General features: G+C 39.1%; 1 protein-coding gene across 1 annotated transcript; it reads left to right on the top strand.

Annotated features, from left to right (window-relative positions):
* Window positions 1-806: 806 nt before the first annotated feature.
* Window positions 807-20801, top strand: LOC145777928 (lysosomal alpha-mannosidase-like). Its single transcript, XM_082589290.1, has 24 exons — window positions 807-932; window positions 1097-1199; window positions 2013-2186; window positions 2773-2966; window positions 6840-6972; window positions 7509-7654; window positions 9052-9168; window positions 9672-9866; window positions 10074-10149; window positions 10521-10613; window positions 10826-10941; window positions 11260-11388; window positions 11731-11841; window positions 12472-12570; window positions 12645-12786; window positions 13046-13125; window positions 13351-13404; window positions 13583-13680; window positions 14079-14150; window positions 14346-14514; window positions 14752-14973; window positions 15359-15508; window positions 19121-19235; window positions 19991-20801. The coding sequence occupies exons 1-24, from the start codon at window positions 837-839 to the stop codon at window positions 20116-20118; spliced, it is 3012 nt and encodes a 1003-aa protein (XP_082445416.1). The 5' UTR covers window positions 807-836; the 3' UTR covers window positions 20119-20801.
* The last annotated feature ends 702 nt before the right edge of the window (window positions 20802-21503 follow it).

Raw genomic sequence — 21503 nt, 5'->3', positions numbered from 1 at the left:
GTTGGTTTTGAATCTTTATCCTCGGACTGACAACTTAGCCTTGATAGGTTACCGTACCGTACTTCTGGTAGTTTCGCATACTTGTAGAGGCTTTTGATGCAGAGCCGGTTACACAGATTGGCAAAGTAAAATTTCTGATTGTTGAAGTTTTGTTGCCGGGGAATTATAATACAATACCTAACCTTACAATAGCCTACTAACAAAAACGATACAATGGATATTATTAACACAGCATAGAAATATAAACAGTTTGTTGAAGGCTTTTATTAAAATCGTGGAGATCATACTGGTAGTCAGTTAATTGCGTACTGCTTAGTTGTAACCGTAGGCATATTTGCATTCCGTAGGCCACCACAGCAGATTGAGTGATACATGCATATAATATTTTGAGCGCTCTTCTCGCAACATCTCTGACAGAAACTAAATTAAGAGAACGTTTAGCAATTTTCATCGTAGCCCAGTGGTCCAGAATTTGGGAAGCAGCCATCTTAACGACGTGAGCTCAATTTACCCACGCCACCACTTTTTCTCGTCTTTAAATATCAAAGTTTAAAGCAAGCACAGCAAATTACGTTTAAACTAAAAAGATAGCACAGGCTGATGTATAGGAGTGGCGGAGAATCGTTCCCTTCTTAATAGGCCCACCCATTTCATAAGTCCAAAATTGTCCAGTCTCGAGGTGGTCTTAATAAGCGTGAACTGTTGTACTAATATGGAGATATGCATAGAATAATACAATTGTCCTTGTTTTTATACAGGAAGCTTAAACTTATTATAGTTATTAGCTTTTTGAGTTATTTTTCCACGTTATTAGTAATTAGTATACTATTGACATAATGTCATTAAAAGAAATATTGGTGTTTGAAATTTTAACAAGTACGTTTCTTGTAACAAATATATTTGGAAATGAAGATTTAACTTGCAAATACCAGGTAATGTTCTTGGGGGTTAATCTTTATGGAATATTATTGTTTTTGTAGACTGATTTGGTTTTGTTTTGACATTTAATTTTTCCTTTTATTCATCATGACTCAACTTTCTATGTATAGGCCTACAGTGCAGGCAATTGAGTTTATGATTTTGGTATAAATTTCAGAATTGCAATTTGGGAAAAGAAGGCCACTTAAATGTTCATCTTGTTCCACACACACATGATGATGTGGGATGGCTTAAAACTGTTGACCAGTATTATTATGGAGGTAACTTTTTATACATGAGTAAGATAGGTCATATTGACCTGTAACGTTAGATTTTAAGTGGTACAATTGCAAGCATAATTGCTATAAATTACATTATACAGTATATATCTATTTTGGTTCAGTTCAGTTCAGTTTATTTTTTTGTTTTGTTGGCGAAAAAGAAAGACACAAAAAGCAAAAACACAATAAACACAAATAATTCGCATAACAAGGATGGCAGCGAAAGACCAAAAGGTCACCAAAGTCAGCTGCCACCCAAACATTTAAACAAAAGACCCAAAATTAAGAACATTAACACATACGGTATATAATATATAGCACAATACCAGCACTTTAATTTGTAAAATTGGTGTTTGGGTTCAAACGAAAAAGTACTGTAGTGACATTTTTTGTTTTCTTATAACATGTAAAACGATTTTTTTAAGGAAGTTGTTTTTATAACTGCACTAGATTCAAGTGGTATATTGTAGATCATCTCAATAAATGGTTAGCCATTGCTGTTGATTTACTTTTTGTCGTACATACTGGTACTCCATAAAACTAGCAGTTTTTTGTATTGCTTATGCTTGATAGTTCATTCCACCATATTGTGTTAAAAGGCAATTTTAATATTAAATTATCAGGTCGATTAGAATTCCTACTTGGAGGGTGGTGCATGAATGATGAAGGAGCCACTCACTACAATGCAATTGTTGACCAAATGACTTTGGGACTAAACTTTCTAAATAACACTTTTGGTTCGTGTGGTCGCCCCAAAGTCGCTTGGCAGATATAATAAATATTTTGAGTCATTATTTTCACTGTTTGTTGCAGCAAATCAAACAGTTGATCAATCTGGTGTGCAATACATTCTTGACACTGTCATTCCATCCTTGCTTGCTGATGAAACAAAACGATTTATTTATGTTGAAATGGCATTTTTTTCTCGTTGGTGGAATGAACAAAATGCAGCCATGCAATCACAAGTGAAATCACTAGTCCAGCAAGGTCAATATACAACAATTTTTCTTATTGGTTAATGGTTAACTGAAGTCCACAAATAAAATTAAAACATTGTAGTCTAATTTGTGTGACATCATATTTATGACTGTTCACGAATAATTTGAAAAATATAATTTCATTGTAATCTACAGTATAATTTAAATAAAGTAGAATTATCATTGACTCAATTAACAGCTGGGTTGAGTAATTAAGTTTTTGATTATTTTGACAAAATCTTGTGTTTGAATTTGTATGGGAATTTTCATTACATGCTATAAAGTTTTTATTATTATCATACCAACCAACTGATGTTGTATTGTGTATTGATATAGTGAGTATTGTATTGTGTAGTGAGTATTGATAATGAAATATTTTCCTTTCATATCGATATTAAAGTGTGGTAAACTTTTGTCAAAAACTGTGGTCTGTTGCCTTTAGCAAGGTCATTGCTGTTGGAAACTCGCCTGTTTGATTTAATGTCATTTGCATTGGTCAGTTCTGTAGGATGTTATGACCCAATAATGTGCAGCTTTGTAAAATAGTTTATCCCACCATATTGTGTTAAAAGGCAATTTTAATATTAAATTACCAGGTCGATTAGAATTCATACTTGGAGGGTGGTGCATGAATGATGAAGGAGCCACTCACTACAATGCAATTATTGACCAAATGACTTTGGGACTAAACTTTTTAAATGACACTTTTGGTTCATGTGGTCGCCCCAAAGTCGCTTGGCAGATAGATACGTTTGGTCATTCAAGGGAGCAAGCTTCCTTATTTGCCCAAGTAAGTTAGTGTTGCTTAGTATTCTGTTTTAAAAACCTACTGGCCGCATTTAATTATGATCGGTTTTAACAGAGAGCTTGCTTTGTGAACAAAAAACTGCGTTTTTTTAAACATTTTAAAAACAAATGTTATACTATGACGCAAAGCAGAGAGAGGGCCCAATTTACAATGCGAGTTTTTCAGAGAAGTTGGCTAAAGGCATATGCTTACCCCTTTGTCATTTGAACACGAGTCACAAGCATATACATTTGTTATGACAAAAAACCGAAATTATCTAATCACAGAAGGCTGTAAAAAAGTAATTAGTCCCACAGTCACATTTACAAATATGAGACTATTTTTGTGGACACTCTAAGATTCTGATGAATAAATTCCATATATTAGTCGGTGTGCCATATTTAATCACTAGTGATTTAACCCAAATTTGTTATACGTTTGGTTATATGCTTTCATTATCATGTTTAAAAATTGACAACTAAGTTCAAACTTTGACTTGTTTAAATAACGTGATTCGTTCTTATGGTGGAAATTAAGCTAATCTAGCCCCCTGAAGAAGTCAGTTCTGTCTGATTGACGAAACGTTGGAATAAAAGAAGATTATCATTACATCTTGTAATAGTTTAGCTTAGTTTGCACCAGAAGAACGAATCATGTTATTTAACTAAATCCCTGGTGGACAGCCTCATTCACTTTTTAGCTTTGACTTGTTTGTTGTGAATTACAAGAAAATAAAAATCGATAGCTTTTTGTTATGAAGAAGACTGTTGTACTGTAGAACAGTGTAGATCAAACACATGTAAATCAGGGCTGTGGAGTCGTATTCAAAACATTGTACTTCATACCCTTGATACAATATATACCTGACTTAACTGTAATCAGAATAAGAAAGATACGGTACTGATGGAGACCAAAATAGTGCCTCATATTGCTTCATTGTCTCTGCGGTTGGATGCCAATAGGCATTGTGGTGTGTGGTCTTCAATCTTTATAGTTAATGTCAGGCTCTTTCTTAAAGCGAGTGACATGGAATTTCTTGCTGGTATGCTCAGCCAGTAAATTCAAACATCTGCAGACGTTGAATCAATGTAGAAAATGACTACTTTGCTGTCTAGGTGAGAGAACACCAATTTGTTCAATAAACACTCCAATAAGTTTCTGGGCAGCCGATTGTAGCATCGAATAGACAGCGATAGACACGTGTTTCGCCCATGAGGCTGGGCTCATCAGTATCGCACCGTATGTGTTGAACTGTTTTATTCGCAAGAGTACAAACAAACATAGCCAGGTCGAAGACTTTAAGAAACCGGCCTGCCACACCCCGCGGCGGCGGGGAGCGGCGTGATTTATGGGGTGACAATGCACCCGGAGGGTTAAGTCCACCAGCTTAGGTCGCGAGGGCCAGGCTGGGGAGTCGAGGTACCTGTGGAGGGAGAGTGTGGATCGAAACACTATATGGCCCGTCCGCAAATTTAGAATGGCGGAGCGGGCCAGGGAGACAGGCTCTTTCTGCATAGCCCAGAATGAAGCCCTGCGACGGACCGGGCAACCCGTCGCGTGTGGACGCTGGAACCGGCAGTAATTGACCGCCGGGCAGCGCCCACGTCTCCTTCACGCGTCCTCGCGCAGGTACTTTGACTCTTATACCCGGTCTGCCAGTAGGCAGAGCGGATAAAATTTGGGGTCTACCACGAGGAAGAGAGTCGAACCATTTAAGGATAATTTGGCTCTCGTGGCAGACGAATATTCAATAAAAATGTGGAGCAGAGGCTCGATGAATCAATATACTGTAATAAAAAAAAAAAGATATGTAATTAATACTCACTGGAGAAGAGTAAGCTTTCATTCGGCGAGCACGGATGTGCACTGGCCAGACGTTGAGGCAGGTTCGCCCAGCTGGGTCGGGGAGGCTAGCGATCGAAACCAGAGGCACTGATAGGCTACATTATCGGTAAAAATAGAAAATTGGGGTAGAAGTTTTGAGGCTGCATCGAGTTGATCAGGGGATCGTGTTGATCAATGCATTGAAAGCGGAGAGATGTTGATCCGAGCGGGCAAGAACAGCGTTACAAGGCGAAAGCAGCGTATGACAGTTCGAAACAATTGATTGATTAGTACATAGAGAATCTAGTGATGATTGAAATTGCTTAATTGCTATTAAACCAGTCTCAAGTCACAATGTACATGAGGTATTTCATTTCCTTCCTTTTTACTTTAGAATGATTGTTTTTGAAGAGACTGGAGTATCATATAAAAGAAATGGCGCAGGTTTATAGAAATAAGGTGATGTCATAAGGTGATCAATTTTAAGCCAATATCGTTATAAGGTTATAACGTCTAAACGGTTTGCTGTCTTGCGCGCTCGGATACTTACTGCAACGTTATTAGGGAATAAGTTTCTGATCGCTGATGTCGTCTTTTCTATGACGTAGCCCCTCCACAAGTGAGCCCGGCGTTCCAAGCTTTCCAGACGCGGAAGGATCCTTCGATTGAGAGGGAAGCCACTTTTCTAGCCACCTCTGCTACCCCACGAGAAGGAACGCCCAAGGCCGTCAGAGCTCGAGAGCTCGTCGGGGCATAGCTCCCAAGGGAGCCTACGACAAACGGAAGTGACAGGACGTCCCTGCAAGGGCGCTTCCTGTCTTCCTTTATGTTGACACATAACTCGCCGTACTTGTCGTGTTTCCTGTCGGCGGCTTTTCGAAGAGAATCCGCGCCGTTGTCGAACGGACATGTGACGTCACATACGACCGTGACACCGTCAGGGCGTTGCAAGACGATGTCAGGACGCAGATCGGCACCGCCCGCTTCCACGTGCTGTGGAACCGTACTATCTATGGAAAGCCCGGGTTGCCATTCGGCAGGCACGTGCCCCACGATCTCCCTCAAGTGTTAAACTGTTTTATTTGCATCAACAGCGCACGGGTACAAATAATTGACACGGCGAGAGAGCACAAACAAACATAGCCAGGTCGAAGACTTTCAGAAACCGGCCTGCCACACCCCGCGGCGGCGGGGAGCGGCGTGATTTAGGGGTGACGATGCACCCGGAGGGGTAAGTCCACCAGCTTAGGTCGCGGGGGCCAGGCTGGGGAGTCGAGGTACCTGTGGAGGGAGAGTGTGGATCGAAAACGTTACATGACCCGTCCGCAAATTTAGAATGGCGGAGCGGGCCAGGGAGACAGGCTCTTTCTGCATTGCCCAGAAAGATGGCCTGCGACGGGCCGGGCGACCCGTCGCGTGTGGACGCTGGAACCGGCAGTAATTGACCGCCGGGCGGCGCCCACGTCTCCCTCACGCGACCTCGGCGCAGGTACTTGACTCTTATACCCGGTCTGCCAGTAGGCAGAGCGGATAAAATTGGGGTCTACCACGAGGAAGAGAGCCAACTATTTAAGGATAATTTGGCTCTCGTGGCAAACAAAATTCAAATAAAAATGTGGAGCAGAGGCTCGATTAATCAATAGAAACAAAAAATATAGGTCGGAATGTAATACATACTCACTGGAGAAGAGTAAGCTTTGATTCGGCGAGCACGGATGTGCACTGGCCAGACGTTGACGCAGGTTCGCCCAGCTGGGTCGGGGAGGCTAGCGATTGAAACCAGAGGCGACGACAGTCATCACGGTAGGGCAGTGATTCAACATGTGGGGGAGAGTCTCTTCCGCTTTCCCACACGCATGCCACTTCGGTAATCGACCGCCGCTTTACCAGTCAGTTTAACTCTTTTCTTTGTGGAAAGAAAAGAGCCAACAAAACCAGCAGGTGCCAGGGGTAGGACATGTGAAGAAGGGGTGTTCTTCCCAAACACTCCAATGTTGCAACATAAAAAGACAAACGTATTTTTAGAGTAACAAACATCATGTGTACACTTAGATGGGTTTTGATGGACTGTTTTTTGGCCGATTGGATTTCGAAGATAAAACGGTTCGTGAAAAGCAACATAAGATGGAAGAGATTTGGATCGGAAGCGCAAACCTATCTCCACCAGACGCAGATCTCTTCACAGGTTTGACGCATGCAAGAAGAAGCGTCACTCTCTATTGCTCCATATTGAGCAGCAAACTTGATTTTTTTAAGCCACATGCTTTAAAAGTTCAACCTCTCGATTTTTAAATTTTGGAAATGCCGAGTTCATTGAGTTTACACTGATTTTACATTTCAACTTCGTTTAAAATCTATTAAAACAACAAAAGCTTTCTTTCAATTGGGTAACGTCTTGAATTTTACTCCCGACTTTACAGACTATCTCTTTCGAGCTCTATAATAACGGTTCAGTTCTTGTAGAGTTAACATTCCCTGGTCCCAGCATCTCACCACATTATAACCTGTACTACGTATGCGTTGTGTGGTGTGGGAGAGATAAAATTAAAAGGAGTTAAGAAATATTTAGGTTATTTCAATTCAGCGGGGTTAGCTTTGCTTTTGTTGTTCCCCTAAAAAGATCCACCCTAACAAATTGTATAATTTTACAGCCAAGGTACATGCATAATGTTGCGAAATGTATGAGCTAAACGTTATTATCTTGTATATTTTCTATGGCAGGTGTAAATGAAAACGGTTATGGCCCCCCAAAAGGATTCTGTTTTGGTGTTTATTGTAAGGACCAACCGATCATGGATAATCCTAAACTAGAAGATTACAATGTTGATGAAAAAGTCGATTTGTTTGTGGACACGGCCCATGCTCAGGTACAGGACCAGTAACCACCTTTTCATGACGTAGCGGCCTACCGGTAACAGTTCTTAAATCTGCCCCTTTCTGATAAAAAGAAGCAAGCCCGAAAACACTGTTCTGAGAAAATTGATGAAACGCGTTTATTTTTACTCAATACAATTTATCAAGCACTGAAAGAACAAACTTTGCTGAAAGAGAGGCTTCATTTGTGAGCTTTGTTTTGTCAGAAAAATTTTTCCATTATTTAATTGTCCATATTCCATTTTCTCTAAAATGTGGGTTATATACTTCTTTTTGTCATAAAGGGGCAGAAATCTTCAGGATTCCCCTTTCCTTTGCGTGTACAAAAATTGTATAAATTAGCGTGCAGACACCCTTCCACTATCCACTATACTGCCACGCTTTGAGTCATTTTTTTACATAGTTCTGTCCGTTACAGCTGTGGTTTTGTTTTGTAAAAATAAACATAGACTGATATGCAACGTGGCAGCATGCAGGAATTCGTCTCCTGAAGTAATCACATGTGAGTTAGTGCTTCGTAGGAAATGTATTTTCTTTCCAAAACCTCTCTTGCTTCCCTGTTCTGCATTACAGCGTCGCATCGGTTTAACGTTACCAGACCTTAAATCACATCAACGAAAATAGTTTTTGCCAACTTGACAATCTCACTCGAACGGGGCATGCAATGGAAAATTGTTCATAAATTTCACCATTCATTTGGTATAAAGTGTAAACCAATCACGCACTTGAGTAGAAACTAGAGAGGCTACTTTCACCATAAGTTAGCGAAGCAACACGGCATTTATCATGATAAAAGGAACCAAAATAGCAAACGTTTTCGGCTACATATCTAGCCCTTGTCAAGCTTTTAAAAAACTACTTTGCATTGCTCGAATACGAAATGATATGAATATACAGTCTTGCGCAGAAAACGGTTCAAACATTGGAGAAAACTGTTTTACATTGATCAAATACAAAATGATCAACAAAACATAACGATGCAAAACGAATTAAGCATTTGAAAAAAATATTTTGGGAAGAAAGGAAGGAATGTCAGAGATTAGATTATGCATCAAGATAAATGGAAGCACAGCACATGATAATTTAATTGAAGACTGTGCACAAATACGGAGCTCCGCCGGCAAACAACTGCCTGTTGAGCCCTGGATTACAAGATTTGATGTTAACTCGGACAAATACTTACAAACAATCTCCAAAGATTGCGATAAGGATGACTATTTACATACGATTGGCAATTTCGAATGTAATCTTTTATAGCACTATTTTTACTAAATTAGCTAATTTCAAGTGCTCTCCCAATCTAACACTGAGTCTCAAAAGTTTCACAGGAAATTATGGACAAAACGTAAAATTCGTCTCGTCACTGATCAGTTTATTGACATTTCTCTAGGCCAAGCATTTCAAGACCAATCACATAATGATGACCATGGGGTCCGATTTCCATTACGAGAACGCAAGGATGTGGTACAAAAACCTGGACAAGCTCATCAAATACGTTAATGCCGCGGTGAGCGACTTAAAACCGGTGCTGTAGGCAAAAACCTCCAGTGAAACTTTCATTACAAACGAAGGGTTGTGAATGAAGTGCAGAGATTTTTGCGTTTAATTTTGACTTCGTGAAAAGTGCTGCGACGACTCCAAATCGCTTGGTTCTTCAAATCTTCATGGAGCTTTTGTTGTACGATTTAAATACTGAAATACTATAAACACAACACTAATCACGACTGAACCGCGATGCTAGACAGCTCTAATCCAACATTTAATCCTTTGAACACTGAGACCTCCTGTCACAGTTTTCATCTAGGAGTCTTTCACTGCAATGTCAAAAATAATTGTTTGTAAAATTTATAAATGCTACAAAATGCTAAACACGATTTTCTTGACTGTTGACGGTAGTTGTAAACCTGAAGGTTTGTTGTCTTTTTTTGTGCATTAGTGTGCTGGTATATAAAATTTATTTCTGATTAAAGATTGTGTACAATCTTAAACATATTTGTATCAAATTTCCAGCACAGAAATGTGACAGTTTTCTACTCCACACCATCGTGTTACTTGCACGCATTGAACCAAGCTAAAACCGACTGGACGGTAAAATCAGATGATTTTTTTCCCTACGCCGACAGCCCTCATAGCTTTTGGACCGGCTACTTCACCAGTCGGCCAGGATTAAAAGGATACGTGAGAAACAGTAACAATGTTCTACAGGTTTGTGTTTTTCGAAAATGTGCGCCTCATTTGTACGTATTGTCAGAGTTCCTTGTGCAAAAGCGCAAGCCGTTGGGCTAAAGCTGTTTACAACATTTCGACGACTTGTTAAAATTTAAGTTGGCTTACTATTTCAGAAATACAGGTTTAGGGATTTTGCTTCGATTCTACCGTTTTAGAAATTAAAATTGTCTTGCGTATGTCTAGGTATGCAACCAACTGGAGGTATTAGCCCAGTTTAATAACCGAGACACGCAAATCTGTGCATCCTCTCACACGTTGCGTAAGTTAAAATATAAATTGCCAAATTTTAAAGTCCCTTTACGTTAGATATACAGTACTTACCATGTGACTTTTGTTTTTTACCAACTCCAAGTGACAGTCTGCATTTGCATGTCAAGCTCAGAAACCGGTCGTCAGTTGCGCTTTCGGTGAAGTGAATCTCGTCAGCAATTCATGATTATCTGAAGATTTTTGCATCATGCAGTTCGGAATTTTCTGCATTATTGTTTGTCATGGAAACGGGTTAAGACGTTCAGTTGCCACCGAACACTGACATCAGGCCAATTGAAACCTCCAAGTGTACATCTACCTCCCAAAATCCACTTCAAACGTTGTCTGGTTGCCGTCTGGTCATTGGTTGTTATTTTGTAGGCGAAGCAATGGGCGTGGCACAACATCATGACGCAGTGTCGGGGACCAGTAAACAGCACGTGGCCAATGACTACGCCAAGAGACTTTACATCGGTAAGTCAAATGATTTCATCATCATCCTTTCAGTCAATTGCGACTTTTGGTCATTCTATAAATCTTCCTTTATAGCTCTCGACTGCTCACAAGTTTAACAATTTGTAATTAGCTTACTAGAAATGTGTTAGATTCTACTTAAAATGCGTAAAAACGTCTCTCAATTTTTGAAATAATATTAGCCAGTAGTCTTTTATTTTATTGTCTTTTAGGTCGACAAGAATGTCAGTCGGTCATTAGCGAAGTTATAACTGGATCTGCAAATGAATTTTATTTTTGTGATTTTTTGAACATTTCTGTTTGTAACTACACGCAACAAATGCTACAGGTAACTACTTCACAGGCAGATCTATTAACTGCAGAGGATCATTTCATTTCCTACTTTATATGTTATACCTTTAAGCTATAATGTGACTTTTTTAATTTTTATATGGGATTTGTATTGCTCATCTATTTCTAAAGATTTTTTTACCAACCTAGAAGTTGTTTAGAATGACAAAAAACACAGCTATTCCATCATTTCAACAACTTTGCTTTTACAATCAAGTTTCTTTGGCAACACGGAAAATTTTATGTATAGTTTTGTCGCTTATTAAATTTTGTAGGTGGTAGCTTGGTAGGTTAGTTTTATTTATGTGATTTACAGTTTTCTGTTCACGTTTACAATCCTCTGGCTCGTCCACTGTCGAGATATTTTCGCTTTCCCGTCAATTGTCCATCGAAGGATTCATCCATTACTATGCAGGACTCCAGTTCTGTCCCTCTATCGTTTGAGGTAAGCCAGTCATATAAGCCAAGATTGTTATTGTTACAGAGATGAAGTTCATCATCCAACTACATCGAAATAACGTAAAAAAGGTTGTTTTCGCATTGGAAAATTGCATTGTTCCTGGCACGATTTTCTTCAGTCATGTTATTCAGTCATGTTGCCGTGTTAAACTGGTGTTATCACGTCCATCCGCATAAAGGGACTGTCTGGCGACCTTGAAACGAAAGTTAAAATGGCAACTCTGCTGGCTATCTGTAACAAAAGGTAGTAATGACAAGGCGTTGGTCGTAATGTTTGTTAAATGTAACTTTACATTACTTTATTGCAAACCATGTTTGTTTCATTCAGCTTGTGCCTGTCAGTGATGCAACTAAAGCTGTGCGCCGACACCGAGGTAATGCGCAGTGCGAGCTTTTATTCTCGGTCCAATTGCCTGCTTTGGGATACGAAGCGTTCAAGGTAAGAGTGATGCCTTATGGGTTTCTGTAATGTATCTCATGTGCCGCGGACTGGTAAATGAAGCGACTGAAGGTCGAAAATGTTCATTACGTTGAGGTTTTGCAGCGTCATTGGTTACACTAAAAGACCTCTAATACCCGTAAAACATTCAATATATTCAGTGCGTTTTGTTTTTCGGTCATTTTGTGTCAATGAAATGGGTAGCCCATTTTGACGATAATTTGCTGCAAAATGGTTGCCTACGAATCGCTACGGATAGATTTGCAAGATTATAGTTACCACAAGCACACTATACAACAACACAACACCATATAGGCCATAGGGCGACCATTACTGTCATTTTAATTTATATTGTTAATATCGGTTTATGGAGATGACCATGATCGTTGTAAAGGAAAACTATTCAACGAAGTTTTTTGCGATGCCAAATAATTTTTAACATTTAAACAATTGTAGTTTTTCTTTAAATTTAATCATTTGTAACTTGTTTCGTACGAAACCAACGATCGTAGACTCTTGCTTGCTTTGCGCATGAATGCTACATAAACTCGGCTTCTTGTTTGTTTGTAATACTACAAGTGCTATTACACTTGTGTTTAGTGTATCAATTGTACAAATCCCAATTTTCAGGTCACCAAACTGGCTGAGAAAGACAAGAGAAAACGAAACTCGGATCCAAGATTTGTGAAGAAAAGAAGTGCCAATGAAGATGTTGAAATCAACAATGAGGTCAGAGAAGCTCAGGTTGGTTTTGATACGATCTTTACAACGATTTAAATCAACAGCAGGATTTGTTTTTATAGTTTTACAAAGTTCAGTTCGATGGGACGACAGGCTTATTGAAAAGCATTGAAAATTTACAAAGTTTGGTGGTGACCCAAGTCAGGCAACAACTGCTTTGGTATAATTCAAGTCTTGGAAATCATGCCAGCCCCCAACAGTCTGGTAAGAAAACTGAAGATTATTTTTTGTGTTGACAATCTTAGCCAGTTACTGCATTTAATTCTCACAGATTTGCAACTGGGGTTTATAGCTCTCAGATAAAGCTATCATTCGTGACAAATTTAATTAAAAAGGACCACCTAAAAATGTGTTCAAAATCCGGAAAATATTCAACACGGACCCAAACAGTCGAAACTTTTTAAATCTCGATACGTTGTGATTGAAATCCTCTTTCAATCTGGTGTCTGCATCTGTTTCTCAGGCGCTTACATATTCCGACCTAACTCCTCTACGCCTTTCACCTGCTCTCAAGATGGCCACGCACAAATTACCAAGTTAGAGGTAAGATTGGCATCGTACAACTCATCTTTGTTCACTTGTGTTGATTCTTGAATACTTCACTTGAAACAATTAAGCTCTTAATAATTAATACTTATTTTATTTATTTGTATGTCACGTTAACACATTTGGTTTTTGTTAAAACATCTGCTGTTAATGGTTAGATTGCAGAAGACTGTCTTATTAAAGTCGATTTACAAAAATCCACCTTTGATGCATTGTTTTCAGGGCAGCAGTCTTGTACAGGAAGTTTATCAAAAGTTTAATGATTGGGCTTGGCAGGTAAATGTTTCTAGTTATTTTCTTATCAAAAGCTAAAATATGTGACGAAGAGAGATGCGTTTTTTTGTGCTTCTGGTTTATTTATTTGTCATTCAACAACAAGTAATTTTTCGTCAGATTCAGCACTTTTGTGCATTTGGTTACGTTCAAACACATGCATTGAATAACTCTCTTTTAGGTATTTCGGCTTTACAAAGGAAGAAATGATATTGAGGTGGAATGGACTGTCGGTCCGATACCGCTGCAAGATAAGTGGGGAAAAGAAATCATCGCAAGGTTGGTGGCTTGGTGCGTATTGCTACACAGCAAAATCCGTCATTGCATCAACGTAAAATAATGGATTTTGCTGTCTGGGTGGCCTTGACACCTGTGTTTTCATTTCAATAACTTCAATGGAGTTGTAACGTTGGACGATGTAACAGTCGTGTCAGCTTGTGAATTTTCATCACTTTGTGTATTTCAATCTTTAGCCTTCTAGGTTGGCGATGTTGTACATTACAAAAGAAGTCTAAAGACCTAGTGGTGTTGGATCACATTCCAGTCTTGCAGTCTTTTAAAAATAAACCCTTTCGTGCCAATTGATTGGTGAATGACGCAACATAACGTTCCGCCATCCACCATTGTTTTTGTTTTTGCGTTTCCCACTTGCAATAACATTGTAACATTTACTGTAGATACGACACTGACTTACTCACTTCGGGATACTTCTACACAGACGCCAATGGACGAGAAGTTCTGCAAAGAAAGTAACTGCGCTGAATCACATGTTTTTGTTGACTCTCTGCTCAGTGAAGTAATTTCAGTACCGTTACATTAGAAGCTTCATTTGAGAACAAAAAGATCAGCTTGTGTAACACTTCGTACTCTTTTTTTTTCAAAGCTGAAGGTATGTAGGTTAATGACGCAGACTCACATATATATTTACTGTTAAACATATGAAGGAGAAACTATAGACCAAGCTGGACTTTAAACCAATCCGAACCGGTTGCTGGCAACTACTATCCCGTGAACACACGCATTTACATCAAAGACACCAAGCGACAATTTACTCTATTAACTGACCGATCGCAAGGTGGCGCTAGTATCAAAGACGGATCACTTGAAGTCATGGTTGGTTAATGTCTGTTGCTGTTAAAAAACCTTCTCTTAAACTGAGAAACTTTAGGGGCCCGTAACTTTTTCAAGGAGCCCGTAAACCTGAAGAAGCCACCGCGTATTTTAGATATAGTGTATTTCTTAAGCGAGTCTTGATTTACAGCCAGAAGATCTCATTGGTACCGGGTCCAAATTTTCCTCTCAGCGGCCACGGTCCTACACACGAAACTACAACTATGTGGCACTTTGCAGGTGCATCGGCGTTTGTTGGGCGAAGATAGCGGTGCTGTCGCTGAGCCGTTGAATGAAACTGGACAATATGGCGACGGTTTAATTTCGCGCGGAAAACACTGGTTGCTATTGGATACCGTTACCGCGTCTGCGAAACAACACCGACTGCTTGCCGAAGAAATCTACATGGCTCCAGTGATCATGTTCAAGAACATCACCAGGATAAATAACTCATTGAACGCCGTAAGTCCATCTAACACATAAGCTTGAAAATGTGGTTATGTATTGTATTGTGGTTTGCTTCTTTTCGACATAGCCAGCTTAAAGGTATTGGGTTTTATATCTTGTTTGGAAATTTTTGTTGCATTATGCGAAATCTCAACTTGATATTAGCTGCGCAACAATATTTTTAAAGATAAATCGTTTGAACTTGATGTCGCTTGAAGGTAGGCTGAGTGCTTTGGAAGCTTGAGAAATACAAGAACTTCAACTCAATGCCGGGCTTGAATGATCTTACGCACGAAATCCGTTTTTACTAAACTGCCTTCGTGTATTTCCTTTTCATGTTCTTTCTAATGAACATCACTTCTTAGAAACTTAATTTTAATAATTGTTATTTTTCTTCAAGGGATCCAGGTTGTTTGCTGCACTTCCAGAGAATGTGCATCTTCTCACTCTTTCCTCTCACAAGAGCGGTGGCATCCTCATTCGTCTGGAGCATCAGTTCGAGAAGACAGATCATGCAAAACTTTCTTCTTCCGTGACTATCTCTCTGAAGGTATGTAGCACCAGGAATATTGTTGACTGTTTTAAGTTCATAGACCGAGAATTAATGTCAAAAGCCATAAAGTTCACTGATTTTTTTCATGCGCAGCTGTTAATGAGAGTCGACTGTTAAGCGAAAGTGATAATGGATTGTAATCTTGGTCTGGCACAATCGCAATCCGTTTCTTTGTCGAACTCACTTCAGCGGTCTAACGTTAAGTTGTCAGAGTTGGCGACTTTTTCATTTCATTGACAGCGACAGACAGATTAAGCTTAGTTTGCTGTCTGCTCGTGGCCGAATGGTGAAAGCATCTGAGCGACGCATCATAGGACGTTGGTTCGACGCCTATCCAAAGCACGCGACTGTGCTTTTGCTAGGCACTTGACATGCTTCAAGGTGGACACTAGGGTGCATCATCTGCCCTTTTTCGTTTAAATTTTGTTCTGCAGTTGTCAGAAGTGTTCCTTTTATCAAAGTAAACACACCTGTGAAGTTTTATGCGAAATGATTTGGATCTAGGGGTACCACATCGCGAATGAATTTTTGACATATAGACATCGAGCGAACAATGTGAAAAGCCTAGTTTCAGATGGCATGTCTGTGGTACACATATGTACCGTTAGTCCAAAAGCGTTAAATCATTCATTTTAGGGTTTTTCTCTCTAAACTGCACACCTTTTGATCATTTTAATGCAAAAAAATATTCGCTGAACTTTATCTAAACTTTAACATTCACTGTTTTGGTCACAAAACACCAATAAATGCACATTGTTTTGCCGAATTTGCAAACTTCTGTATTTTCCGAATTGAAATAACACAGTTAAAAAAGGCACAGTTTCCTGCTCAAATAAATATGCATTATGCAGTATCCATTAAACATTGTTGTTCATTTCCTTCTTCCGTAAATTCGAACACTGCCGATAGCTGCCTCAGTCTGCAGAACAGTTTGGAATCTCTGTTCAGACTTTGCCGATAAAAGATAGTCGCATCCAAGCTTGACGCCCCGTTCAGCTGCATCCTGCCTTACAACTGTGCAGCAAGCTGCATATGAAGGACACCTGTCTCACTGAAGAACATCTTCGTCCATGAAACTTGTACAATGGCCAAGCTTTATTGCTGCAAAAAGGAACCTGGAATCTTCATTGATTAGATCAGCCAACTTGGTGGCTGGCAACACTGGAATCAACCTTGGTTTTCCAAAACCTTCTACAAATCTTTTAATGGCTATCTGAAACTTTTCATTTTCTTTAGTATTGCTCTTGCCCTTTCTGCTTTCTCAGCTGGCAGTGTCTTGGTGCTGAAAAGGGCAAAGGGAGCAAGTACCATGTGTGTAGCATGAAATACTTGAGCGCTACCTCTGCTACCAGCTTGTCTTCTTCTTTGTATTGGTGTAAGACTTCAATAAAGTGCAAGTCGTTTGTTGGTGCATTGACTTGGCACGGTGCTAAAAACCAGTAGCCTACCAGCCATAGCACGACAAGATAAATTTGACAAGACGTTTAAACTTTGCAATTTGAATGTAATACACCATTTACACATCATGAATCAGTATGTCTGAATGAAAGCAAAGGGATAAGTGTTCAACCATGTTGGAGTCGGTGTTTTTGTAATAGCAAAGTACTGGATGCATTGCACAGTTGCTTGGGCGTGTGTCCAATGAAAGCCCTGGATTTCATTTTGCACAAGAAAGAGATAATTCTCTGAAAAGTCCTTTGCAATCAAAGCTTCACCTTCTTAAAAATTTTCTTTTCTGGTCTTGTAATAATTTGATTGTGCTTTGGACACATAACTATGTGGAAGAAGTTAGACCAGCTCTTCAATCAAGGTTTCTATGAAATCTGAAACACTCATGATCATCGTAACAATTTCTGCTCTATCAATTGTCGTCCACTGTAAGTGATGTCTTCATCATGATCCTCAAACAGCGAGTGAAGGTGGCTTTTCAAAACTTCTGAAGATGGACATTGGTCACACTTGCAAAACATGCATTCTCTTAAGGTAATATCACAGACCATTAAAGAAAGCAAGTCTGTAAGATTTTGCCACGTTTCTCGCCTCTATCAGTAACTTGGGATTCTGATAAATTAGACAAACACAAACTGAATGAGTTCCGCAAGCTCCTGCCAAAACGCACCATTTTGGCCTTAATGTGCAAAATTTTGACAAACCAATCTTGATATCTGGTTGTCTCTTTTTAAACTCCTAATTAAAACTCATTTAGTGTCACCAAAACCAATCTTTTTTGTTGATAGCACTTTTTGCGCACAGACACTTTATCCTTTTGACCTGAAAGTAACCTACTAAATTTATCATCTTCATAGAACTTCAACACAGAATCAATAATCTCTTGAGGAAAAGCCCTTCGTTGACGTGGTTGAGGTTTTGGAAGATTGGTTTTGGTGACACTAAATGAGTTGTATCAGGAGTTTAAAAAGAGACAACCAGATATCAAGATTGGTTTGTCAAAATTTTGCACATTAAGACCAAAATGGTGCGTGTTGGCAGGAGCTTCCGGAACCCATTCAGTTTGTGTTTGTCTAATTCATGAGAATCCCAATTTAACGTTGTAACCGTTGTATAAGACATTGTAATCGGTCACGGAATGGATTTTAACGTCTCCCCTCAGTCATTTGTTAAAACTGTGCTACCCGTCCTTACTTCACTTTCAAAAATACATGGTACACTTACTACAGCAAACTACCTCATTTTTGCTCAAATATCCCACTTCATATTTGGAAACTAGAAAGCGAAAAAAATTACCTTTCATTTAAGCCAAATTGCAGAAAAATCAAAGTAGAGTGTTTTTTGCTATAAGCGATCAAAATTTCGTCATACATGACTGATCACTAATAGTCATGTGTGAAACTAGCCACTTGGTGGCCTGTAGTGATATAAAAACAAACAAAAAATATATCTTTTCAGAATCTCCTTACTTTGAATAACTCATATGCATAGGAATTTTGAAGTTACCATTTGAAACACCTTCATAATAGGTCAAACAAAATTTGCAGTTAATTTTTACGCATGAGCGATTACAAAAAGGGGCAATTTTCAATCGCCGATATCTCAAAAAGTACTGGGCCGATTTTGGTAAAATTGGTATCACTTTTCTCAGAATTACACGGAAATTCTACAAATGAAATTTCATAGAAATTTACAACATATCGTTCCACAACTGTACCAGTAGCCATGAAATAACCCCAAAATAACAAAAAATGACATAATTTAATCCAATTGTGGTACCCCTAGATGTTAATGAATTCTTCTGAAAAGTTGCACATCTTCAACAATCATAAAAAGGAACATTTTAATCCACTGCAGAAAACCAAACAAAAAAATGAGGGGCAGATGATGCACCCTAGTGGACACTGGACACGAAGATAGGATTCCATGCTTGTACATTTATTTCAAATCTTCACAATAACACGTGAATTTAGATAAGCAAAATAATAGTTGCAAGCGTCAATATTTTTTGGTTGTCATCCATATGATTCAGGTTTCATTAAAAAAATTACTCCAATAATTATAGGGTGCTCTATGACTTTGAGAATCTGGAGTTAGTCTGGTTCTTTCGCTTGTTTTCATCAGTCTTTATGGCATATTTTGTTCGAACAATTTTTCTAGAACTTGTTCAAAAACTTTGAACCATCCTCGGTGGAAGAATTGTTGCTTGGAGCTAATGTCAAGAAGGATGACGTCACCAGACTGAAGTGGAAAGCCATGCAACGAAGAAGGCCCGGTATTGACCCTATATAAATAAGCGGTTTTTGAAAAACAAAGTCACGCCTTTTTAAATCAAGTACTTGTTGACTATATAGCAACTTATAGCCTTTGTATTGCACAAAACATCAGACAAAATGTTTTACTTTCAAATCTTGTTTTTGCGACCATTTAGGCGGAGGATTATGCCTGGCTCAGCAATGTCTCCGTGGGAACTGACTATGGTTATGGTTGGCAGTTGAACGATCATCGGATATCTTTAATGTTTTTACGAGTTTTAAAGACTTTTGACAATTTCATGAGAAAATGTGTGACATGCTGTGCCTTGTAAAAAAAGTTTAGAAATTTTGTCCTGTTTTCCCCCCAAAATGTATGTTTTCAGTAAATGTTATTACGTGCAAGAGTGACAAGCCCATACATGACCAAGTGCTCTCCTAAATCCTCTACTGAGACTGCACATAAACCTATTCGGTCTAAAAACCTGTGAAAGGCGATTGCTGCATTATTATTTAAGAAAGCTGGCGTAAAGTTAACAAACAAGAGTGAGATTGTTCTTGATTTTGAACCAATTCGGATTTGTGTTTTATTTTACGGATTCTAGTCACTTCAAAATCCCCCACTCCACAGTAGTTTACCTTTGTAAACTTTCAACTTTAAAATTCAATAACTTTTGCCAACTTAGTTCATATTTGCAGTGACACTTACGCTTTGTTAACGCAACATTCTAGATGTATTGTGCTTTATTGGTGCTCATATTGATTTTTATTTTTTCAGACGCTTCACATGGAGTGCAGTCCTTTGAACGACCATACGTAATTGACGAACACGTCATGGATGGCTTAAATGACGCGTTTGACATCACTCTTTTTCCCATGCAAATCCGCACTTTCTTGCTAAAATAGCTGCAATGTTATAGCAGTTTGTTCTAATCGTGGAGTATATCCCCCTTCTTGCTTTATTGTGGTTGTCTTCGCGAGGGCGGAGGTTGACCGTTTTTCTGAACGTCACATTTCTGATCGTGAAACTTTGCATCTCTGCTATCCCACACAATGCTACACATTTCTCCACAACGTTTCTATTCTCCACACACAACGTTTTTAATATTGCAGTCTTATTCTTTTGCAACGCATGCGTACTTTATCTTACCCTCCTTTTGTTTTCTCAAGTCTCACTGCAATCGAGCCGCCAGAGTATTGTTAGCCTATAGGCCTATGGCGCTTGCCTCCAGATGATATCTCTGGCCTCTGGATGATACCTCCGGCCTATGGCATATAACAATGTTCTGGCGGCTCGATTGCCCTCTCTTAGGTTTGAAATTAGTGCCAACGTTGTTTTTTCCTTATCTCGCGTTTTTTTTTGTGACGTGACCTTCCTGCTGACCATAGGCATTTTCACTGCATTGTCGCTTCTGCTACCTGCCAACAGCTATTGTGTTGAGCCCATGTACCTCTTTGTGTTGGAAAACTAATAGTATTCGTTAACAAGCAAGAGAATGACAGGACGCCTTCCTAGTCCTAGACATTTGTGATGTTAGTTTGATTTATAACTGTATGTGAAGTTCTTAAAGTGTGTGAAAATATCAAGTTTTTATACCCAATCGCTGACTCAAGTAAATAAAAAATAAATAAACAATTGGAAGTTATGTGTGTGACTGTAGAGCGAGCGAAGGAGGGATTGTAGGAAGGCATCAAGCCCCTACTCTTTATAAGAACCAAACAACTTTTCTTTTAATTTTATCTATCTCATATCCCGTTGGCCTTACACTGTTTCGGTTTTCATTTTTTCGGAGCAAGGGCAAGGCTATGCTGCTTTTTTTTTATCAGTAGCCTAGGCCTACTAGCAGTAAAATAAACGTGCACTTACTGTAAGGTTTTATAAGCAATACAGAATCCTTTTTATGAGAGTAGGAGCTGTTGGTAAAATCGGCTTGGATCCATGATTAGAATAGTAACAATGTGGTTTTTACAGCGGTGGAAACTGTTCAGTGTTCATTACAGTCCGCCTCGATAGCTCAGTTGGTAAGGTTTAGCATCAGTGACCTGACCTGTTTCAGTGGTTCAAAGCCTCTAGGCCTACAAGTATGCGAAACTGCCAAGATTAGGCTCTCAAAGAAGCCTTCTCAGTCCGAGGATAAAGATTCAATCAATCAATAGACTAATAGCAATTCAGAGGTGGACACTCACTGCCGCTAAAAAAACGCGAAAACTTTATGGCGTAGCCTCAAGCGACAACTATCCAAAAAAATGTGGCCGTAAGCGTTAGCTTAAACAAAAAGTCTACGGCGTAG

The sequence above is a fragment of the Aplidium turbinatum genome, chromosome 10, assembly GCF_918807975.1.
Source record: "Aplidium turbinatum chromosome 10, kaAplTurb1.1, whole genome shotgun sequence".
Lineage (NCBI taxonomy): Eukaryota > Metazoa > Chordata > Ascidiacea > Aplousobranchia > Polyclinidae > Aplidium > Aplidium turbinatum.
The sequence above is the reverse complement of the archived record's forward strand: the minus strand, read 5'-3'. Positions and strand labels throughout refer to the sequence as shown.